This window comes from Loxodonta africana, chromosome 1 (assembly GCF_030014295.1).
Source record: "Loxodonta africana isolate mLoxAfr1 chromosome 1, mLoxAfr1.hap2, whole genome shotgun sequence".
Taxonomy (NCBI): domain Eukaryota; kingdom Metazoa; phylum Chordata; class Mammalia; order Proboscidea; family Elephantidae; genus Loxodonta; species Loxodonta africana.
The window spans coordinates 227602111-227626664 of record NC_087342.1 but is presented as its reverse complement, the minus strand read 5'-3'; the positions used below and the strand labels follow the sequence as shown (position 1 = coordinate 227626664).

Sequence of the window (24554 nt, the reverse complement as noted above, 5' to 3'; positions counted from 1 at the left end):
TGCGAAGCCCACCAGATCTTTTCTTCTATGTATCCACTCAATTAGGAAACAGCTTTGGAGGATCCCTGCACTGTATTATTTGATGATTAGTGCTGCCATAACAGAAATACCACAAGTGGATGGCTTTAACATAGAGAAATTTATTTTCTCACAGTCACTAGATGTCCAAAATTCATAGCATCAGCTCCAGGGGAAGGCTTTCTCTCTCTCTCTCTCTCTCGGCTCCGGAGGAAGGTCCTTGTCCTCAATTTTCCCCTGGTAGAGGAGCTTCTCAGGCACAGGGACCCCGTGTCCAAAGGACGTGCTTTGCTCCTGGTGCTGCTTTCTTGGTGGTATGAGGTCCCCAACTCTCTGCTTGCTTCCCTTTCCTTTAATCTCTTAAGAGATAAAGAGTGGTGCATGCCATACCCCAGGGAAGCTCCCTTTACATTGGATCAGCATGTGACCTGGGTAAGGTGGTGTTAACAATCCCACCCTAATCCTTTTAACTTAAAATTATGGTCACAAAATGGAGGATAACCACACAATGCTGGAAATCATGGCCCAGCCAAATTGATACACATATTTTTGGGGGGACACAATCCAATCCATGACAAACTTTTATCAAACAGCAGTGAGAAAAATGAATGGCCAATATATAACCTTTGTCAGATTTAAAAAAATAATTCAGCCTCATTCTTTAAACAGGGAGAAACCGAGGCTTCAAAGAAATGTTTCAAAAATAGAGGCAAAACCAACTCATCAGGGTTAGCTACATTAGCTACAGCTACAGCTCCCCAAAATTCTGGGAACTATAATGCTGTCTTGATCATCTAGTGCTGCTATAACAGAAATACCACAAGTGGATGGCTTTAAGAAAAAGAAATTTATTCTCTCACAGGCTGGTAGACTACAAGTCCAAATTCAGGGCATCGGCTCCAGAGGAAGGCTTTCTTTCTTTGTTGGTTCTAGAGGCAAGCCCTTGTCCTCAGTCTTCCCTTGGTCTGGGAGCATCTCAGCGCAGGAACCTCGGGTCCAAAGGACTCGCTCTGCTCCTGGTGCTGCTTTCTTGGTGGTATGAGGTTCCCATGTCTCTCTGCTTGCTTCTCTCTTTTATATTTCAAAAGAGATTGGCTTAAGACACTATCTAATCTTGGAGACCTCCTCAATATAAGTGCTGCTAATCCATCTTATTACATCATGGTGATAGGATTTACAACATTTAAGAAAATCACATAAAATGGTGGATAATCACACAACACTTAGAATCACGGCCCAGCTAAGTTGACAGATATTTTAGGGGGACACAATTCAATTCACGATAAATGCTCACAAGTTTCTAGGTCGAATTTTGAAATAGCATTTACAGACGCCAAAAGGTTTGAAATAAGAATGTGGTCAGATGTCCTGCCGGGATGGACTTGCAGCTGAAGAAAACAAACGCCAAAATAGCAACCAAGACTGGCTCAGATGAACTTGCCTTCTCAGCAGCCTCCTTTGCTTGCCAGTCATTTCTGTTACATTTCCCCGAAAGGGAATCAGGCTTCCACTGACACGACAGCCCTGCACGCACTGCACAAACCCTGGAGCTCCGGCAGCTTCCTAACCAGCGGTTTCCACACTGGTGAATGCCTGTCTTGCCCCTTCACAACTAGGGTCCCTGTCTTGCAAAGAAACTGTGCTCCAAATGTTTGCAAGTCAGCTCTTTGGAGCTTGTCTCCATGCCTGCCCACAGAACTAAGTCCAGTTGGAATCTGGGGGTCCCTAGAGCAGCCCAGTTAATCAGATTGCACCTGAAGTACTTAGCTGTGTGCACTGTAGAAATATAAGACGTTGGGTAACACTCCTTTTAAAAAAATTTTTTTTCAGCTTTCTGACTTGAGATGTGGAATGTGGTCCTAATCTCAGGGCTGGTGACTCCCTGTCATTGTTCTGCTCAGGTTCAAGAGGCCCTGGAAATACCGTCTCTCATGATTTGGGACAGAGGAGCCGCCGGGCAGGAGGAGGGCTGTGGCTCCCCCAACATGCACGCCTTGTCCAAGGAGCTCTCAGCCCCTCCTTTCCATGCTATGTGCCCAACAAGGATGCTCAAAACACAAAGTGCTCACCGAGGGCTGCAGATTACCTATTGGTTTACCTCAATTGCCTCTTCACCTATACGTGTATTGGGAAAATGAGCTTTCCTGTAGAAAGGAGGAAAATTGTCCCTTACTTTCAGGAGCTGGAAAAAGGATAGAAGTTTGTGAACCAAATCCTTAGGAATAAAAGCAGATGGGGTCCCACAGGATCTGTCATTACGGTCTCAAAATGGAGACAGGCTCTAGGGTATAGTCTCTGTAATATTGATGCCCATTCCAAAGGAAGGTGATCCAACCAAATGTGGAAATTATCAAACAGTATCATTAATATCACTTGCAAGTAAAAGTTTGCTGAAGATAATTCAAAAGCGGTTGCAGCAGTACATCAACAGGGAATCACCAGAAAGGCATTCGACTTGTGGATCACAACAGATTATGGGTAACATTGCAAAGAATGGGAATTCCAGAACACTTAAGTGTGTTCATGAGGAGCCTGTACATAGATCAAGAGGCAGTCGTTCGTACAGAACAAGGGGATAGTGTGTGATTTAAAATCAGGAAAGATGTACGTCAGGGTTGTATCCTTTTACCATACTTACTCAATCTGTATGCTGAGCAAATAATCTGAGAAGCTGGACTGTATGAAGAAGAACAGGGCATCAGGATTAGAGGAAGACTCATTAACAACCTGCATTATGCAGATGTCACAACCTTGCTTGCTGAAAGTGAAGAGGACTTGAAGCACTTACTGATGGAGCTCAAAGACTATAGCCTTCAGTATGGATTACATCTCAACATAAAGAAAACAAAAATCCTCACAATGGGACCAATGTCATGATAAATGGAGAAAAGACTGAAGTTGTCAAATATTTCATTTTACTTGGATCCATTATCAACAATGAAGAAGAACTGACAGTTTGAATTATGCTGTTGGCCAAGAAGATTGAATATACCACGGACTGCCAGAAGAACGAACAAACCTGTCTTTGAAGAAGTACAGCCAGAATGCTCCTTAGAAATGAGGATGGTGACACTTCCTCTCAGGTATTTCGGACATGTGATCAGGAGGGACCAGTCCCTGGAGAAGGACATCATGCTTGGTAAGGTAGCCGGTCAGCAAAAAAGAGGAAGAGCCTCAGCAAGATGGATTGACACAGACTGCAACAATGCGCTCAAGCACAGCATCGATCCTGGGGAGAGTGCAGGAAGAAGGAATATTTTGTTGCTATTAATGGGAACCGACCCGACGGCACCTAACAACAACGACAACAACAAATTTCCCTAGATTTAAAGATTTATTATCCTCCTTCTGTTCCTTAAGAGTTCAGGCTTCCAACTGACTCTGCCCGGTTGAGTCACAGCTGATGAAGCAAAACCTGAACAGACCTGAATTTTTAAAATGTGGTTGAACCGGAAAGGGAAAAATTACAGGTCGAAACCCTGCTAGAAACTTAACCTCTCTCTTAGAAGACAGGGTCAGCGTTCGCGTTGCATAGCAACCAACTCTGGACCAGCCAGTCGAGAACAGCGGGACCCAGGCTCAAAGATGGCGACCTACTGCACCGCTTTGAAAGTGTGTTGCTCTCCACGGGCCTGCCAATAATCTAATCTCTCGCATCAGTCTGGGAGTCTCCCTTTCCAGGGCTTTGACCCATAACTTTTCCTTTTCCAGTTATCCTTCGGCTTCACCCAAATTAATAAAATTTGGGTCTGTTCCAATTTCCCTTCCTTGGCCATGACTGAACTCGTTCAAGTAAATAGTAATACAACCCTTAAAATAAAAAGTTCCTGGGCTTTTTGGGGAGGACGGAAGAATGGGGAGGCCTGAAGAGGGTGCATTTTTCTCTCTCTAGGCAGTCTGGGGAGAACAGAATTCCAAGTGTTAAAGTAGCTGGTGTGGGTTTCAAGAAGTGTAAACATGGAGAATAAGGCACAGAGAAGTATCCCCAAAATGGAATTGGCAACATCAGCATCGCCTGGGAACTTGTTGTTGGGTGCCGAGTTGATTCCCACTCACAGTGACCCCATGTGACAGAGTAAAACTGCCCTGTAGGGCTTTTTTGACTGTAATCTTTACGGAAGCAGACTGCCAGGTCTTTCTCCCATGGAGAGCTAATGGGTTCAAATGACCAGCGTTTCAGTTAGCAGCCCAGTGCTTAACTGTCACTCCTTGGGAACTTGTTTCACAGGCAAAGTCTTCAGCCCTACCCTACCCTAGCCCTACTAAATCAGAAACTCTGGGATGGGGCCTAGCAACCTGTGTTTAACAAGCCCTTCCAGGTGATTTATATACAGGCTCAAGCTTGAGAACCACTGGCCTAGGGATAATGACTTGAACAGGCCTGTTTTAAATCCTGGCTCTCCCACTTAACAGCTCTGTGAGCTTGAACAAATTAGTTAGGCTCTCCGAGTCTATGGAGAGGATTAAGTGAGATAAATCCCTTAGCATGGTGCCAGACACACCGAAACCGCTCAATAAAAATTAGCTGCTATTATCATCACTAGGATTCGAGAACGGTTAGATGCTGGACTACTAACAGAAAGGTTGACAGTTTGAACCCCCCCCCGGTGCCTCAGAAGAAAGCCCTGGCAATCTGCTTCCAAGGCTTCCAAAAAGCTTTGAAACCCTACTGAGTCGGTCTACTCTGCAACACAGGTGTTTGCCACGAGTCAGAACCAACTCAGCAGCGGCTAGTTTTTTGTTTTGTTTTGTTTCGTCACCATTACGTACGAAGGAAAGGAAAAAGGGTTAAGTCCTAAGACCATCAATAAACTAGCATGGCGTGCTCGTTAGGAAAAGGCCCTTCAGAACTGACATCGTGCTCCCAAGGAATCTGAAGTTCAGGTAAACTCTGCGTGATTTCATTCGCACAGAAGCACAGAGAGCGGTGGTTCTCAATCCTGGCTAGCCTTGAGAATCGCCCACGGAGATTTCAAACTTACTGTTGCCCAGGCCCTGCCCTGAACCTTCAAGTCATTGTCTCCAGGGGTAGACCCTGGGCAGCTAGGAGTGTTAAAATCTCAGATCATTAGAGCTAACCATTGAGTATTTACTGGTGCCCAGCACTGTGCTCACTTCTTTACATACATTGCTTTATTTAATTCTCACGGCAACCTTATGAGGTAGGAGCCCAACGACCAGTTTCTTTGTTTGTTTGTTATTGTTAGGTGCCATTGAATCGGTTCCGAGTCATAGCAACCCTGTGCACAACAGAACGAAACACTGCCCGGTCCTGCACCAACCTTACAACTGTTATGCTTGAGCTCACTTTTGCAGCCACTGTGTCAATCCACCTCGTTGAGGGTTTTCCTCTTTTCTGCTGACCCTGTGCTGTGCCAAGCATGATGTCCTTCTCCAGGGACCGGTCCCTCGTGACAACATGTCCAAAGTATGTAAGACGCAGTCTCGCCATCCTTGCTTCTGAGGAGCTTTCTGGTTGTACTTCTTCCAAGACGATTTGTTCGTTCTTTTGGCAGTCCATGGTATACTCAATATTCTTTGCCAACACCACAATTCAAAGGCGTCAATTCTTCTTCAGTCTTCCTTATTCATTGTCCAGCTTTCACATGCATATGATGTGATTGAAAATATCATGGCTTGGGTCAGGTGCACCTTAGTCTTCAAGGTGACATCTTTGCTTTTCAGCACTTTAAAGAGGTCTTTTGCAGCAGATTCACCCAATACAATGCATCATTTGATTTCTTGACTGCTGCTTCCATGGCTGTTGATTGTGGATCCAAGTAAAATGAAATCCTTAATTTCAATCTTTTCTCCGTTTATCATGATGTTTCTTATTGGGCTAGTTGTGAGGATTTTTGTTTTATGTTGAGGTGTAAGCCATACTGAAGGCTGTGGTGTTTGACTTCATTAGTAAGTGCTTCAAGTCCTTTTCACTTCCAGCAACGCAGGTTGTTAATGAGTCTTCCTCCAATCCTGATGCCCCGTTCTCCTTCATATAGTCCAGCTTCTCGTATTATTTGTTCAGCATACAGATTAAATAGGTATGGTGAAAGAATACAACCCTGACGCATACCTTTCCCAACTTTAAACCAATCAGTATCTCCTTGTTCTGTCCAAACAACTCCCTCTTGATCTATGTAAAGGTTCCTCATGAGCACAATCAAGTGTTCTGGAATTCCCATTCTTCGCCATGTTATCCACAATTTGTTAGGATCCACACAGTCAATAAAACACAGGTAAACATCCTTCTGGTACTCTCTGCTTTCAGCCAGGATCCATCTGACATCAGCAATATCTCTGGTTCAACATCCTCTTCTGAAACCGGCCTGAATTTCTGGCAGTTTGCTGACAATGTGCTGCTGCAGCCGCTTTTGAATGATCTTCAGCAAAATTCTGCTTGCATGTGATATTAATGATACTGTTCTATGATTTCCACATTCAGTTGGATCACCTTTCTTGGGGATAGGCATAAATATGGATCTCTTCCAGTCAGCTGGTCAGGAAGCTGTCTTCCATATTTCTTGAAGAAAGCAAGAGGTCATTGAGAAGACAAGAAAGAAAGAGAAGACCAAGATGGATGTCAGAGGAGACAATGAAACTTGCTCACAAACATGGAGCAGCTAAAGCTAAAAGAAGAAATGATGAAATAAAACAACTGAACAGAAGATTTCAAAGGGCAGCTCGAGAAGACAAAGTATTATAATGACATGTGCAAAAAGCTGGAGATAGAAAACCAAAAGGGAAGAACATACTTGGAGTTTCTGAAGCTGAAAGAACTGAAGAAAAAATTCAAGCCCCGAGTTGCAATAGTGAAGGATTCTATGGGGAAAAATTAAACGATGTGGGAAACATAAAAAGAAGATGGAAGGAATACACAGAGTCATTATACCAAAAAGAATTAGTCGATGTCCAACCATTTCAAGAGGTAGCATATGATCAGGAACCGATGGTACTGAAGGAAGAAGTCCAAGCTGCTCTGAAGGCATTGGTGAAAAACAAGGCTCCAGTAACTGATGGACTATCAATTGATACTGATGTTTTTCTTTATTTTAGACACTTCATTTATTTTACAGATGAGAAGACTGAGATATTATTTACCAGTTGCCATCAGTTAATTCCAACACTTAGTGACCTCATGTGTTTCAGAGTAGAACTGTGAGCCATAGGGTCTTCAGTGGGAGTGATCTTTCAAAGCAGATTGCCAGGTCTTTCTTCCAACGTGCATCTGGGTGGATGCAAACCCTAGCCTTCTATCAGTAGCTGAGTGCTGCTTAACAGTTTGTGCCACCCAGGGACTGCACAACCGAGGTATGTTGTGGTTGTTGGGTGCTGTCTGGTGGATTTCTCCCCATAGGGACCCCATGTGACAGAGTAGAACTCTATAGGGTTGCCTAGACTGTAATCTTTACAGGTGCAGATTGTCAGGTCTTTGGTCCAGTGGAGCCACTGAGTGGGTTCCAACTGCCAGCCTTTTTGTTAGCAGCCAAGCGCTTAACCACTGCACCACTAGGGCTCCTTTCACTGAGTTAGTGAGAGGTTAAATAATCCAGGCAGGGTCACACAGCTGAGACGTGGTTTACAACCTGAATCCAGGTTTGAGCTATTTGCTGTGAGACAGCGAGACACGACCAGGTTAGAGCATGGCCGCTTGGGCCCCATCCCCAACCCCTCGCACTTGGGCCGAGAAAAAGACAAGCAGGACGGAGAGTGGAATAAACAACCTGGCCCACCCCCTGGAGATCGAAACAGAACACACAAGCCCTGTGACAAAACGCGGGGGTGAGGGGTGGTACTAACTGAAATGTTGCAAATAAACTGGTACTGTAGTTCTCACGGGACTGCGCAAAAGAGGTAAAAGGGACCGCTGCTCGTCTTTCCCGTGCCTGCGGGGTGGGGTGGGGGTGCGGCGATAGTGACCAAGGGACACGGTGTGCCTGCGTCACATCCCATAATGAGTCACGTCAAGAGGAACCAAAGGACTTCCATCTTGAAGAAATCCTCCGAGTGCACTGAATTTGCATAACCTTCTCAGAAATCTCCCCCCTCCCCCCACCTCATGAATAAACATCAAAATCCCTCTTCCCCTCCTTGTTGAAACCCTTCAAAACTTGGCTCCTAGGCAAATACGTGAGACAGCCTCTCCGAAGGTTCGAGCCCTTACCGTCTCCTTTTGCTCGCTGCTGGCAAAGTAAATTCGCTTGTGTGACCCCAGGCTGTCTCAGTCGTCTCAATGGGGCGACACGAACCCGGGTGGGTTCCACCGAGGAAGGGGCCCTCCGACACCTGCATTGAACCTGGCGTTCAGTTACTTACTTGTCCAACATGCACTTACCGTGCGTGACACAGGTAGGAAGCTGAGCGCCAGGGAAAATGGAAATAAATCAAGATCCCCCCTCCGCACCCTCCAGAGCTCAGGGCCTCGAGCTCCTGGCCCGAAGTTATCAGGAAGAACAAATGGTAGACAGATGGCCTGATTTTAAAGGGTGGATTTCAGATGCCGCCAGCCTCTCCCTCCTCAGGGCCGCTCACAGAGCCCATCACGGTTTGCAAACCAGCCCCCAGCAGGAGCAGCTCCGGGCAGCCCAGGGTTAGCCAGCCTGGGGGGCCCTCTGCGCTTCCCCCGAGGTTGGACAAGTCCCTGCAGTCCATCCTGGCCGCCCAGGCCCCCTTAGCAGGCCCCCTTAGCAGGCCGCCCAGCGACACTGTGGGAGCAGGCGCACCCCACAGAGCTGGTGGCTGGATAGCTTTAGGGATAATGCCCGAAGCCACGGCTGCCACGCATTTCCCGGGAAAGCACGGGGGAAAGGCTGGGGCCTGCTGTTCCGAGTCGTGAGTGTGAGCCCTGGCCAGGTGTTTGCACACAGTGTGAGGCTGATCGGGGACCTGAGCTCCGGGGTCTCACAGCGGCCTGGGCCCGGGACCCTGCAGCAATCTGCCTTCTGGAGTCAGGGACATATGATTTTTAGGATCACCACCTTGGAGCAGGCAAATGAGCCTTCCCGAGGGCCGGCTCGGAAGAGCCGGCTCCTGGCGCTGGGCTGGGGACACGGTGTGCAGCCCGGCGTCTTTCCTGCCCCTCGGCGGTGCGACAGGTGCGGGCCAGGGAAAGCGAGGGCTGCGGTCGTTGCACGGACCCGTACTCAGGTTACACAAGGAGGAGGGAGCGGAACCTTTCTTTCGGCCTCTCACGCGCACCCATCCGGGCCCACTTGGCGCAGGTCGCAGTAGCCGAGACTTAAACATGGAGGCGGCGGGCGCTGGTGCCGGGGCCACGGCTTCCCGGCTGGAGGCTCCCGAGCCCTTGGAGGACCGGCTTTTCCTGGTTAAAGGTGTGATGTGGTCGGGTGACAGAGAGAGCTCACCGGGGCCTGGTCTGCGCTGCAGCGGGCAGTTCCACACCCCCCCCCCGGTGCGGGCGGAGGCCCCCCGAGGGCGAGCTCTGTCCCTGTCGGTGCCTCAGTTTCCCCGTCTGTGCAGCCTGCCTCGTGCCGTCCCCCCAGTTCTGCCCCGCTGTTTACCTTTCCCCGGGAGACACCTCGGGCCGGTGTCCGGGGGAGGAGTGGAGGGGCCCGTGCACGTGGGAACGGCGTCCCGGGGGGACCCCAGGAGCCTGAGCTGTTCAGGGCTCGCGGCTTCCCTAGTCGCTGTCCTCACAGCACAACCACTTTTTAACTTCAGGTTGTTTTCTTTCCCCCATGCATGCTCTTCCGTCCCCCACACTCTCGGCAGGTGGAATTTTCCTCGGGACTGTTGCTGCCGCGGGAATGCTGGCTGGATTTCTCACAACATTATCGCTGGCGAAAAAGAAAAGCCCCGAGTGGTTCAGTAAGGTTTGTGACACTGAACTCCATTCTTAGCGTCGTTATTGTTTCCGGGAAACGGTTGCTGTTTAGCAGAAGAGAAACAAAGAAAAGGTTGATGGCCTTCCGTATTGCTCGAAGAAGTAAACCTTTACATACCTTAGAGAGTCCACAGGTGTACGCATTAACCAACATGAAAACCCCAGTGCCGTCGAGGCGATTCCGACTCGTAGTGATTCTATAGGACAGAGTAGAACTGCCCCACAGAGTTGCCAAGGAGCACCTGGCCCATTCGAACTGCCGTGATTAATGCGGAGCCCTGGTGGTGCAGTGGTTCAGAACTCGGCTGCTGACCCAAAGGTTGGCAGTTTGAATCCCCCAGCCACTCCTTGGAAACCCTGTGGTTCAGTTCTCCTTTGTCCTATAAAGTTGCTCTGAGTCAGAATCCACTCAGCGGCATCGGGTTTTTTTTTTTTTTTTTTTTGGTATTTTCCCCACTTACAGATAGGAAACTGAGGCATGGATGGATTAAGTAACGTGCCCAACGTGGCACTCTCCATCTTTGGGTACTTCTGAGTAGTAAATGATATTATTTTTAGTAACATTGCTTTTAAGTAGACTTTGGTCCACCAGTCTGTGAACCTAGGTATTAATTATACTACAGACTCAAATTGCAACCCAAAAGGACTTTAAAATGACCAGCTTTTCAACTGGGGACTGCCTGCACCGCTGTTATTTCAGGAAGTTGATAACCATGGCCATGATGTCATATTTTCATTGTCTTGGCTGAGTCTCGTGCTAGAAAACTGGGAGTTGAAAAGCAATAGTAAGATGCTAAATAAGTACTTTTCTTTGCCATTCTTTGAATAAAGAAAAAGGAAGGTACAAGCTAACGTTGCCAAATAATCCAGTCTTGAGTTTCTTTGGGTAATCTAGTCAAATAGTTGGAGATTTTTTTTTACTTAATATGATAGCATTGCAAGAACCTTCAAATAGCTATGTGTTATTTCAAGACCCATTTATGTAATGAGTAAAAAAGGCAAGTCATCAGTCATCTTTCTAATACGGCTACAGCTTCTAAGATATTGTCAGAATAAATCTTTAAAACTACATACCATGTGTATGTTAAATATATAACTAGCTATTTCTGTGACATAAAGAATACATCAAAAAAGAGAATGCATCAAAATGTTGCATCAAATAGGAATGCTCTGTAGGAGAGTAACTAGATTGAACATTCTTTTTTAAAAATCAGTTTGATTTATATCAAATTCATTCCAGAATTAAACTGAATAAAAGCTAAAAACATGACCCTGATTCTTAGGTAATGCAGTTGACTTTGTGGCAAGCTTTGCACAATTTGGTCTTGTTAGTTTTTATACCTGAACAACAACTTAAATCTTGTCACCTGCTTTCTCAAAGGCTACTGGTAAATGTTTGAAGAAAGGGTGTGTCCAGGCCTTCAGACACAAAAGGGCATTGTAAATATAGAGTTTTCATTCAGGAAATAATTGTTTTATTTCGGGGATACTAAATACCCTAACTGCAGTGTGATTTGTTAAACTCAAATTTTGTATGCCTTAATTTTGATTTAAATTGGAAAAATAATATGGAGTAAGGAAAAATGCAGCTCTTGTTACATATGTGACACTGGTATGTGTAGCTGTATCTAGAGATCTTTTATCTCATATTAATTTTTAGCAAGTCAATCTTTTCCTGTAGCAAGTCAGCCAGCATTCATTTTGAAAAAATTGAGCAGGGTATATGAATGTTGTATGATTTTTACTTTTTAGTCAACTACAGAGTTCTCCCCCAGAGGAAAAAGTTTGTGGCTATCTATTTTCACCATCAAGTTTCCACTAAAAGTTATTTTTGGAACTATGTGGAAAAATAATAATGACTTATTTAATCTCACCATCTTTTCATGAGTCCGATGCTGAACAAATACAAAATGTGCCAGTTTTTTCCATCTAAAAGGCAAAAATAAGATTTTAATTGTTGTGAAGTCACTAAAGATTATTTTTATGCATAGTTATTCTTTACTTGATTTAGCAAAATGAACATGGTTTTATGTAAATTATACATATTAATAGGGGCTAATTTTTGTTCTTCCCAGGGAATAATGGTTTTTAACCTATGATTCTAAAATAAAATTTAGGCCAGAGCATTTTAACCTGCCCTGGCTTAATGCTATACTATTTCTGGATGAAAATTCAGGCCAATTAAGTATGTTAGAGTATTTCTGTGAGATCTGTGGTATCTAGGGAACCACTCTGAAATTATAGCACCATGGGAAAAGAACAGGGCTTTGAACCTTTTGATTCTGGTTCAAACCCCTGCTGAGAATTTGCATTTCTAACAAGTTCCCAGGCAATGCTACTGCTGCTGGTTGGGACCAGTTCTGAGAACAACTAGTAGAGGTTTTCAACATTTATCATACATAAGAATGACCTGAGAGTCTTGTTAAACTGTAGACTCTGATTCAGTATATCTGTGGTGGAAATGCAAATTCTCATCAGGGATTCAGATTGGAACAAACCGGTTCATAGCACTGGAAAAGGAATAGGATGAGAGAGTATATTGTTTTTAATCATAGAAAAGGGCTAGAGAAAAATCTCTTAAAAATCTGACTGGTTATAGCTACTAAAAACATGAGCCAGCAAATACGGAGTCCCTCCTAGGCCCAGTCATAGTGCTAGGTGTGGGGATCCGGAAGGCAGTGGCTTTCTATGTGCTGTCTGTCAATAACATCCACCATCACAAGTCATACATTAAAGAAAGGACTCAACAATACCAAGAAAATTATTCTAAAAGAGAAAAAGACTTGAGTTAGTAGAAATACAGTTCCAGATGGATGTTACAGATTTGCTCTCTCTTAGCAGGTTTTTTTTTTTTTTTTTTATCAGGTTAGCTGCGGAGCCCTGGTAGTGGTAGTGGTTAAGAGCTCAATTGCCAACCAAAAGGTGGGCAGTTCAAATCCACTAGCTGCTCCTTGGAAACTCTATGGGGCAGTTCTGCTTTGTCCTATAGGGTCGCTATGAATCGGAATCAACTCAATGGCAAAGGGTTTTTGGTTTTTTTTAAATTTTTTTTTGGTTATCAGATTAGATGATTCATGTTATTATAATGAAAATGCCAATGAGTGGAGGTTGGGGGAAATCTTAACAGAATTTTTTTTTTTTTTTTCCTGGAAGATTAATGGCCAAAACAGCAAATACATTTTTTAAAAAGAGAAAAATGAGAGATGCACCTTGTGGATATTAAAACTTTTTATGACTCTGTGCCTTTGTGATTCTAGCATAAAAGTAGATAATAAATTGGTGGTACAAAAATAGCCCAGAGACACACCTTTCTGTATGTAACAAGTTTCTCAAATTGGGAAGGGAAGGATTTGTCAGGGTGGGCTGGGGCAAATGCGAAGCCATTTGGGAAATAAATTCCCTTTAGGTCATCAGCTCCCATCAAAACCTAAATAAATACTAGACGACCTAAAGAGTTAGGGGTGAGAAGAAGGGACATTTTAAAACAAAACAAATACAGCTGGAAGAAAATGGAAATGACCATGACTTTTGGATGGGGAAAGTTTTAGTAAGCTTAAAAGCGTTAGAAGACATCTTTGACCAAAAGTGAATAAATAAAAGGAATTAAAAGTGAGTGAAATGGAGTTCCTCAAAAAGTAAAGAAATTTACCACATGACTCCACAATTCCACTATTCAAATAAGTACATGTACGCACCTTTTCAGAGTAGCACTGCTCACAGCCCAGATGTCCATTAGCAGATGAATGGATGAACAAATTGTGTACAGTGAAACCTATGAGAGCCGGAACTCGACTGGACTGCCTTGCTTTTCTGGGCCTTGGAAGTTTTCTGCCTTGGACAGAGTATAGCCTAACCACTTTCCTGTTGCTCATTTTAGTGGAAAATACTTGAGTTGTCTTCTATGACAGGTTTCTGCCTTAGGCTGGTTCCAGCTTTTGCAGGTTTTACGGTGCATACATGCAGTGGAATAATATTCAACCATAAAAATGAAGTAAATAACATGCCACGTTGTGGGTGAACCTCCAAAGCATTTTGTTAAGTGGAAGAAGCCAGACACAAAAAGTCACATATTGTATGATTCCATGTATATGAGATATCCAGAATAGATAAACCCGTAGAGACGGAACGGAGGTCGGTGGTTTCCAGGAACTGGGGGCGGGAAGTGAGGAGAACTGTGTATGGACAATGGGTTGTACTTCAGAGTGATGGGAATGTTTTGGAACTAGATAGAGGTGGTGGTTACACAGCGTTGGGAATGGAGTAAATGCCATGGGGTTGTTCGCTTTAAAATGGTTAATTTTATGCTATGCGAATTTCACCTCAAGAAATTATTAATTTAAAAAAGAGAAAGAAAGAGGTGGCTAGTGGTATGCTGGTAGCTGTCTAACAACAAGCTCTCCAGGAGAAAGGAAGCTCTGATTCATAGCATTTGCCGATTTCTGTGGTGTAAATCTGCCCACGTGGCCAATTCCAAGCTATGAGCACAATGTCACTGAACACTGGATTGGGAAGAGATGTGCAGCCTGCACAAGCTGGCTGCAGCACATGCTCAGTGGCCGGCAGCAACGTGAAAGACTCAAACGTTGTGCTGAGTGGAGAGGCCAGACACAAAGAGTGCACACGGGGGAACGTCTAACGTATATGACAAAATAGAACACTGGTTGCTTGGGGCAGAGAGAGAGGGCAGGGATTGATGGAAAAGGGGCACAAGGAACTTTTGGGAAGTGGTAGAAGTGTGTATTTTGATTGTGGTGGTGGTTACACTTGTGTAAATATGTCAAAACTCATTGAAATACCCTGCAAACACATAAAACTTAATTATGAGCTAAATGGAAAGTGTAATGATATACACAGGACGTTATGGGCACAGCAAAGAAAAACACCCAATTTCTAAAAGGAGGGGGAAGATTCAAGGAGGTCTTACTTGGAAGAAGTGAGCTGAATCTAAATTTGAGAAAGATGTGTGATACAAGTCACGGCAAGGACTTTAAATGTATGTACAGAATGCCTGGCGCATGGTAGAAATTTAATGAATGGCAGCTGTGAGTGAGAAACTAGAAAATATAAAAAAGCGACCCTCGCTACACTGAGCTTTAAGGTATTTAAGGTTTTTTTTAGTGGTAGTGTTAGGTGCCATCATGTCAGTTCCGACTCACAGTGACCCTGTACACAACCCAAGCGGTACACTGCCTTGTCCTGCATCATCCCCACAATCATTATGCCTTCGCCCATTGCTGCAGCCGCTGTGTCAGTCCATCTCGTTGAAAGTCTTCCCCATTTCGCCGACTCTCTACCAAGCATGATGTCCTTCTCCAGGGACTGGTCCCTCCTTATATAATATGTCCATTTCTACTGTTTAATGAATAAAATTGCACAGGTGGAAAGGTTTCACAGCTCGTAAAAGCAGGAACACTTGAACAGCCTGGCATTAAGACTGAAGGGAATATGCCATTCAGCCGTTTACCACGTCTTATTGTAAATGCAACACAATAAAAATGGATGGAAGTATCTTTTTTAAATTTTGTTGCTGAGCATATACACAGCAGAGCATACACCAATTCAGCAGTTTCTACATACAAACTCAGTGGCATTAATTACATTCTTCAAGTTGTGAAACCATTCTCATCCTCCTTTTCTGAGTTGTTGCTCCTCCATTAATGTATACTCACTGCCCTCTAAGGTTCCTGTCTGATATCTCACAGTGCTGTTCTCAGTTTGATCCCCTTTAGATAGATCTTGCAAGAGCACAGTGCTAAAGGCGGACATTTTTCAGTAGTTAAGCTAAACTTGTTTCGTTTTAAGAGGACTTCAGGGAGTATTTTTGGTTTAAGGTTTAAAGATTATCTCGGGGCAATAGTTTCAGGGGTTCACCCACCTTTCATGACTCCAGAAAATCTGGATTCCATGAGAATTTTAAATTCTCTTTTGCATTTTCCCCCTTTTAATCAGAATTCTTTAGAATCTTTGATTAAATGTTCAGTAATGGTAGCTGGGCACCATCCAGTTCTTCTGGTCTCATAAACAAGGGGGCAGTTGTCCATGGAGGCAGACGTGCATTCCATTTCCTCCTGCTCTTACTGACTCTCCTTCCTCTGTTGCTCCAGGTGAGTAGAGACCAGTTGTTGAGCCTTGAATGGCTGCTTTCAAGTTTTTCAGACCCCAGGCACTGCACTACAAACTAGGAGGCAGAACAGAAGTGCTGAACATGTTATTAGGCCAATTAACTGGAATGTCCCATGAAACCACGACCGCAAACCTCCAAGGAACCAAAGGCCGCGAGGTGTTTGGTAGTACATAAGCAGCCTCAGCAGCTACTCTTTTTTTTGTTTGTCGTTATAAATACATCTGTTACTCAATTTTTGTCAGTTCAGCTTTTTCAGATGACAGGCTTATTGGTAGCAATTACATTAATCGTCTATGCAACCACATCTTAATCGGTGCAATTTTTTTATCACCGTAAACCATGGAAGTATCTTTTTAAATAGAAACAAGTGCATAGTGTAAATTAGATTAAAAACAATCATTTCTTGGGATAGTTCAAATACATACCTTACTGGAAGCTAAGGAAGAAGTGAACAACATTTAAGAGCCAACTTGAAATTTTGAACTTACCAGAAAACCAATTATGAGACATTCGTTTAATCTCCACGGTTTGACCTAAACTTGAGATGTAATTTATCCTTTAAAAAAAGGACTGTAGAATTTAAGGAATATTAGGAATTTACCATTTTCCCCGTCAGCCTTTCTGCTAAAATGCTCAGAGAAAATGAAGAATTTTACTTTACAAAAGCTGTAGTCATAACATTTTCTGATTCTAAAACAAATTGTGAAGAATGTGGTAAGTATGAAAAGGCATAAAGTTGAGTAAAAAAGCACACACTTGAATTACTCAGCCCACTGTTAGCGTTTTGACATATTCTCTCCCCTTGTTATTGTTGGTGGCCATTTTTAAAACTCATATTTAACGCAATTCACATTTTCACCACTTATCCTCTTATACCGTTAAGACTTAAAATATTTTTAATGGTTATACTGAAGTGATGTATCATAATTTCCTTAGCCATTCGTTACTAAGATACACTAGTTTCAGTATTTTTTCTGTTAGAAACTCCTTTGTGCATTAACATCCGTCTGCATTTGTTTGCTTCCTCAGGAAAAGTTCCTCAAAGTAGAAAGTGAGTGGAGACACATGAACGTTTTATATGCTGATGCGTACTACAGAGCGCTTTTTGAAAGGTTGTGATAGGTTCCACTGCTGCTAGGCTCCATAAGGCTCATTTCACATCAGCCGTCATTAGATGACCTCATTTAAAAACAAAAAACTTTTGACATTCATATAAAACTATAATTTGCATTTCTCTTGTGAATGAGAAAACATTTTTTTCAAGCTATGAGCCAAATGTTTTCCACCTTTAGAGTTGTCCACGTTATTTGCCCATTTAAAGTTTATTTGTGAATTCTCTGTGGATGCGAGTGTTCCCCGGCCCCGTGCCTATTTAAAAAAAAAAAAAAAAACCGGTGCCATCGAGTCAATTTCAATTCATAGCGACCCTATAGACTATTAGCCGTATGTATTCCTCCAGTTTGATTTACCTTTTTAAAAGGTGAACTTTATTGATCTTTTTTTTTTTTATTTATTGATCTGGAATATTTTTTGAGAAAGCAGTCACTCTCCGTACCCTTGTCTCCCCAGTACCTGGCACAGCTCCAGGCACAGTGGCTTGCATGCTCAATGGTACGTCAGTCAGAGAAGCTGGGACTTGACTGTTGTTGGGTGCCATCGAATCGGTTCTGACTCATAGCGACCCCATGTGATAGAGTAGAACTGCCCCATAGGATTTCCTAGGTTGTGGTGTTTATGGAGCAGATTGTCAGGTCTTCTGTGGAGCCCCTGCATGGGTTGGAGCCAGCAACCTTTTGGTTAGTAGCTGAGTGCTTAGCCATTGTACCACCAGGGCTTCATTCTGACTTGATTAAAGCCGTGCAAAGCTAGTATTCTGAACAATAGGAGAACTTCAGAATCCTGCTAACATGCTGCTTTCACAAAGTCTTCATCTCACATACTTTGGACATATTATCAGGAGAGACCAGTCCTTGGAGAAGGATATCCTGCTTAGCAGAGGGTCAGCAAAAAAGAGGAAGACCCTTAACGAGGTGGATTGACACAGTGGCTGCAACAGTGGGTTCAAGCATAACAATTGTAAGGATGGTGCAGGAACCGGCAGTGTTTGGTTCTGTTGTACATAGTGTCTCTATGACTCGGAACCAACTCGACGGCCCCTACCAACAACAAGAGCAGACAAAGAGTAATTAATTTCAAACACTCTCAAAATACTTATTTTTTTCTGGATGGATTATTCTAACCCTAAGCTTTCTGTCTTTGTCTCAGGGAAGCATGGCCACGGCCGCCTTACCGGAGAGCGGGTCTGCCCTAGCCTTGCGAGCACTGGGCTGGGGCTCTCTTTATGCTTGGTGTGGAGTTGGTGTGATCAGCTTCGCAGTCTGGAAAGCTTTAGGAGTTCACAGTGTGAGTAATGACAATCCCGTGATGTGTATCTGGAGTGTGCCTTCTACTTACTGCCGTCTACATCTTCCTTATTTTCAGATTTGGATACAGTTTGGTCACTGTCTTAGAAAATGTTGACAGTGAATTTGAATTTTTTTTAGTAATAACTAGGCAAGATCTCATAACTTTGTTGTTCTCGTTAGCTGCTGTTGCCTTAGTTCCAACTCATGGCGGCCCTGTGTACATCAGAATGATACACTGCCAAGTCCTGCACCATCCTCACAATTGTTGCTGTGCTTGAGCCCATTTTTGCAGGCATCTTGTCAGTCCGTCTCGTTGAGGGTTTTCCTCTTTTTTGCTGACCCTCTACTTTACGAAGCGTGATGTCCTTCTCCAGGGACTGATCTCTCCTGATAACATGTCCAAAGTATGTGAGATGTAGTCTCACCATCCTTGCTTCTAAGGAGCATTCTGGTTATACTTCTTCCAAGACAAATTTGTTAGTTCTTTTGGGAGTCCATGGAATATTCAGTATTCTTTGCCAGCACCACAATTCAAAGGCACCAATTCTCCTTTGGTCTTCCGTATTCATCTTCCAGCTTTCACATGCATATAAAGCGATTGAAAACACCATGGCTTGGGTCAGGCATACCTCAGTCTTCAAGGCGTCATCTTTGCTCTTCAACACTTTAGAGAGGTCCTTTGCAGCATATTTGCCCAATGCAATGTGTCTTTTGATTTCTTGACTGCTGCTTCCATGGGTGTTGGTTCTGGATCCAAGTGAAATGAAATCCTTGACACCTTCAATCTTTTCTCTGCTTATCATGATACAGTTTTTTGGTCCAGTTGTGAGGATTTTTGTTTTCTTTATGTTGAAGTGTATTCCATACCGAAGGCTGTGGTCTTTGATCTCCATCAGTAAGTGCTTCAAGTCTCCTTCACTTTCAGAAAGCAAGATTGTGTCATCTGCATAACATGGGTTGTTAATGAGTCTTTCTCTAATCCTGATGCCCTGTTCTTCTTCATATTGTCCAGCTTCTTGGATTATTTGCTCAGCATACAGATTGAATAAGTATGGTGAAAGGATACAACCCTGATGCACACCTTTCCTGACTTTAAAACATGCGGTATCCACTTGTTCTGTCCGAACAACTGCCTCTTGATCTGTTTACAGGTTCCTCATGAGCACAATTAAGTGTTCTGGAATTCCCATTCTTCTCAGTGTTACCCATAATTTGTTATGATCCACACAGTCGAATGCCTTTGTGTAGTCAATAAAACACGGGTAAACATCCTTCTGGTATTCTCTGTCTTCAGCCAGGATCCATCTGACATCAGCAATGATATCCCTGGTTCCACATCCGTTTCTGAATCCGGGCTGGATTTCTGGCAGTTCCTTGTCAATATACTGCTGCAGCCGCTTTTGAATGATCTTCAGCAAAATTTTGCTCGCGTGTGATATTAATGATATTGTTCTATAATTTCCACATTCGGTTGGATCACCTTTCTTGGGAATAGCCATAAATAAATATGGATCTCTTCCAGTGGGTTGGCCAGGTAGCTGTCTTCCAAATTTCTTGGCATAGACGAGTGAGCACTTCCAGCGCTGCATCCATTTGTTGAAACATCTCGAGTAATATTCTGTCAATTCCTGGAGCCTTGCTTTTCACCAGTGCCTTCAGTGCAGCTTAGGCTTCTTCTTTCATCATTACCGGTTCCTGATCATATGCTATCTCTTGAAATCGTTCATATAATGACTCTGTGCATTCCTTCAATCTTCTTTTGATGTCTCCTGCATCGTTTAATATTTTCCCGATAGAATCCTTCACTATTGCAACTCGAGGCTTGAATTTTTTCTTCACCTCTTTCAGCCTGAGAAACGCCGAGTGTGTTCTTCCCTTTTGGTTTTCTGTCTGCAGCTCTTTGCACATGTTATTATAATACTTTATTTTGTCTTCTCGGGCTGCCTTTTGGAATCTTGAGTTCAGTTCTTTTACGTCAACATTTCTTCCTTTTGCCTTAGCTGCTTAACATTGGAGAGCAAGTTTCAGAGTCTCCTCTGACATCCATCTCGGTCTTTTCTTTCTTTCCTGTCTTTTCGATGATCTCCTGCTTTCTTCATGTATGATGTCCTTGATATCATTCCACAGCTCATCTGGTCTTCAGTCATTAGTGTTCAGCGCCTCAAATCTCTTCTTGAGATGGTCTCTAAATTCAGGTGGGATATACTCAAGGTCGTATTTTGGCTTTTGTGGACTTGCTCTGATTTTCTTCAGTTTCAACTTGAACTTGAGTATGAACAATTGACAGTCTTTTCCACAGTTGGCCGCTGGCCTTCTTCTGACCGATGATATTGAGCTTTTCCATCATCTCTTTCCACAGATGTAGTCGATTTGATTCCTGTGTGTTCCATCTGGCGAGGTAGGTCCACCTGTATAGTCGCCATTCGTGTTGGCGAAAAAGGTATTTGCAATGAAGTCATTGGTCTTATAAAATTCTATCTTCTGATCTAAGGTACTGAAACTTAAAACATGTAAGGACTAATGCATATGTTAGAGGTAAGGTGTGGTAGAAGTTCAGAGAAAACGATGAAGATCCTCGACGAGATGGATTGACACAGTGACTGCAAAAATGGGCTCAGATATGGCAAGGATTGTGAGGATGGCACAGGACTGAGTAGTGTTTCCTTCTGTTGTACATGGGGTCGCTATGAGCCGGAATCGACTCGACACCTAATGACAATTCATAGGTAAGTCTGTGGGTGGCACAACAACTTGCACTTGACTGTTAACCTAAAGATTTGTGGTTTGAACTTACCCAGCAGCTCTGTGGAAGAAAGGCCTGGAGATCTGCTTCCATTAAGATTCCAGCCAAGAAAACCCCATGGAGCAGTTCTACCCTGTAACACATGGGGGTGCCATGAACTGGAATCAACTCAACACCAGTGGGTTTCTTTTTTTAATTCATAGGTAATGTTGTTTGATGTCAAGTCAATTCTGAAACTCACAGTGACTCTTAACTCTATATAAATTGACGTTGGCTCCCCTGGTGGTGTAGTGGTTAAGAGCTTGGATGCTAACCGAAAGGTCAGCAGTTCAAATCCACCATGTGCTCCTTAGAAGCCCTTTGGGGCAGCTCTACTCTGTCCTATAGGATCGCTATGAGTCAGAACTGACTCACAGCACCTAACAACAACAACTTATTTAATAAAATTATTTAATTTGTATCAACATCGTATGCTGTTTGATGGGCATGTATATAAATATCTTCGTAAAATATTTAAAGCATTTTAAGATTATTTAAATTATGAATGTATTTATACATTATTGGGAAAATTGAAGAAGTATATGTGTGCATATGTATGAATGTATATATGCGTGCATGTATGTATGACGGGTTAGAAATGATGGTGGTTGGAATGCATGGTAGCAGTGGAGTCGGTAGAGTGGTTCTGGATGCATTTTGAAGGTAGAGTCAACAAGGATTTGATATAGATTGAATGCGGGATGTGAGAGAAAAGGTAGAATCAAGAATATCGCCAAGGCTTTTGGCCCGACGACTGGAAAATGGTTGGGACCAATGCAAGATGAGCAATTGTTGAGGCTCAGTGTGGACTTGTGAATTTGAGATGTCTGTTAGAGTGGACATTCAAGTTAAGCAGTTAGATTGAGAAGTTTGAAATTCCAAGGAGAGGTACTAGGTGAAGCTATAAACATGAGGCTCATCAATACGCAGAATTCAAGGCCATGAGACCAGATGTGCTCACCAAGGCAGTGAGTATAGAGAGAAAAGAGGAGAGGCCTGAGGCAGGAGCTCTGGGGGACTCCTGAGGTACAGAGGTTAGGGCATGAGGACAAAAGAGTAAAGGGGTCTCCCTCTCAAAAGATAGAGGGGGAACACAGATGGGTGGTGTCCTCTGCCAGGGACAGTCACATGAGATGAGGGCTGACTGTTCGTTGTGTTTAGCAGTGTGACGGCCATTGTTGAAATGGCAGAGCAAGGTCTGAGTGGAGTGGATTGAAGTGAATGGAAGGAGAGAGACGGGAGGCCATATGTGTAGACAAGGCTTGACTTTTACTGTAAAGTGACAGAAAGAAACGTGGTCCTTGCTAGAATGGGGTGAAGAGAAGGTTTTGTATTCTAAGTGTGCTGCTGGGAGGGGTCCAGGAGGGGGGGTTTGGGGGTGCAAGAGTGAGCAGGGGGACTTCCTGGAGCGACATCCGTGACCTTAGTGAGCTTTTCACACTTAGCTCATCATAATTAGACATAGACATTCTTGTACTTCTCATACAAAATGTACTTCCAGTCAAATAGATGGTGTTTTTCTTTTGGTGTGAATAACCTTTAATTTTAAAGTGATTTTACTGGCTACTTGTTTGTAATGATAAAGTAGGGACTAGTCAGAAAGGTTAGAAAACCTGTGACTAAAGTTTTTGTGGTTTCCCCAGTTTTGTTTTTGACCAAAACAAAATCTCTTTTTGCTTTTCAAGCACTGTACCAGACATGTTAGACATAGCAGGCTATTTAATCTTCACAATAGCTACAAAGCAGATATTAATATACTACAGTTGATAAATGAGGGAGTTGGGGCTCAGAAAGGTTAAATTATTTGCCCAAGATCACAGAGTGTGTAATGGCAGAGTCAAGACTATAACCAGGTTTGATAGTCTTCAAAACCTAGGTTTTATCCAACTTTATCTCCCTTAGCTAGACATGAACTAAAGGAGTTAGAGGCAAGGGGCCAGGGTGAAGGGGAAGTGGAAGTGAACTTGGTTTGGATTGGGCCCAATCCCATAGTTCTTGAAAACTCTAGGATCTTGACAATTTTCTGGATGTCCTGAGCGTAGAGCTCATCTCCCAACATCATTATCAACATCACTTGGGCATATGCCTGGCCGTTCTTTTCTTATTAAAAGAGACCTCATCTCATGTTTAGCAGAAAAAATGCTTTGGATATGCTAAAACCAAACGTGTTGCCATAGGTCAATTCCGACTCACAGGGACTCTGTAGGATAGAGTAGAACTGCTCCGTAGGGTTTCTAAGGAGCGGCTGGTAGATTTGGACTGCCGACCTTTTGGTTAGCAGCAAGCTCTTAACCGCTGTGCCACCAGGGCTCCTGGGATATAATGGTGAGTAAAAAATAGGATTCGTTTCTGGATAATATGGTAGCAGTTATTTGAAAACACAAGTGAAAAAAAAACTGGGAAGAAATACATATGGTAGAAATGTATGAATGAATTAGGAACTTACTGGTGATTTATTTCTTATACTTTTCCATGTGTTTCTTACATATTACTACTTTAATGATAAAAATACTATTTTTTAAAAAATTGTGCTAGATTTTATTTTATCTTTACTAGTTTATACTGATTTAATTTGTACTGATAAATAAAGCACAACTGCCTAGTACACAAAACTTCCTTGACTGTATATGGTATCTATGGGGGGGAAGCATGCAAATATTCAGTAATAAAGTTATTAAGCTTTTGGTTTCTATAAAAATGACTGTTAGCACTGTGTGTCAGCTACGTGGAATGGATGGGTGATGTTTTCAGTGTTTATTTAGTATTGTAGGTCATAAACTGAGTAGTAAAATTTTAAGGTATTTGAAAATAAGAATAGTCTTTGATGTAGAAGAGTTATAAGAATGAATCAATCCATGTTTTCACAGATCAGTAAAATTAGGTTATTTAAATCAGATTATACACTTGAGAACTTACGCTTTATAGGCCAGACTGTGATATTTTAGTTTCTGGAACATGAGCTTCTTTATTTTATTATGGGACTAGTAAGAGGATTATTGTCTCAATAAAATATTTTGGGAAGGAAGATTTTTCTGACTGGCACTGTTGAGCATAAGGATACTTGGAACCCTTTGGTATTGCATCTTCTTGTCTTCGTCTTTAACTAAAAGGAGAGAATGCAGATTGCTCTCTTCCTACAAATAGGTCGTGAGGCCTGTCAGTTCTTCTTCATGCCTGAGAAGTCTCACAGAACAGTGAACCTGCTGATGCCATTTAAGGCAGTGGCTTTTGCTAATTCATTTGTTCATTCAAAAGATACTGTGGGCCTACCCTGAAGTGCTGTGCTGAGACAGGCGTTCCCCAGTAGACTGCTAAGATCTGACTTTCTAAGGAAATTTTTATTATACGACCCTGCTCTGAGGCTTGCAGAGAGCAATGTGGTGT

The 24554-nt window shown here is 43.2% G+C and overlaps 1 protein-coding gene across 2 annotated transcripts in view; it reads left to right on the top strand.

Annotated features, from left to right (window-relative positions):
* The first annotated feature begins 9217 nt into the window (after positions 1–9217).
* The window catches only part of TMEM242 (transmembrane protein 242), a 40895-nt gene continuing 25558 nt past the window's right edge, over positions 9218–24554 (top strand). For both annotated transcript variants that reach the window (XR_002787978.2, XM_003419198.4), the window contains exons 1-3: positions 9218–9347; positions 9748–9848; positions 18249–18386. Coding sequence is in view for 1 of the 2 variants with exons in the window: in XM_003419198.4 (XP_003419246.2) it covers positions 9260–9347; positions 9748–9848; positions 18249–18386 (327 nt within the window). In the remaining variant the exon portion in view is untranslated. The remainder of the gene's footprint in view (positions 9348–9747; positions 9849–18248; positions 18387–24554) is intronic.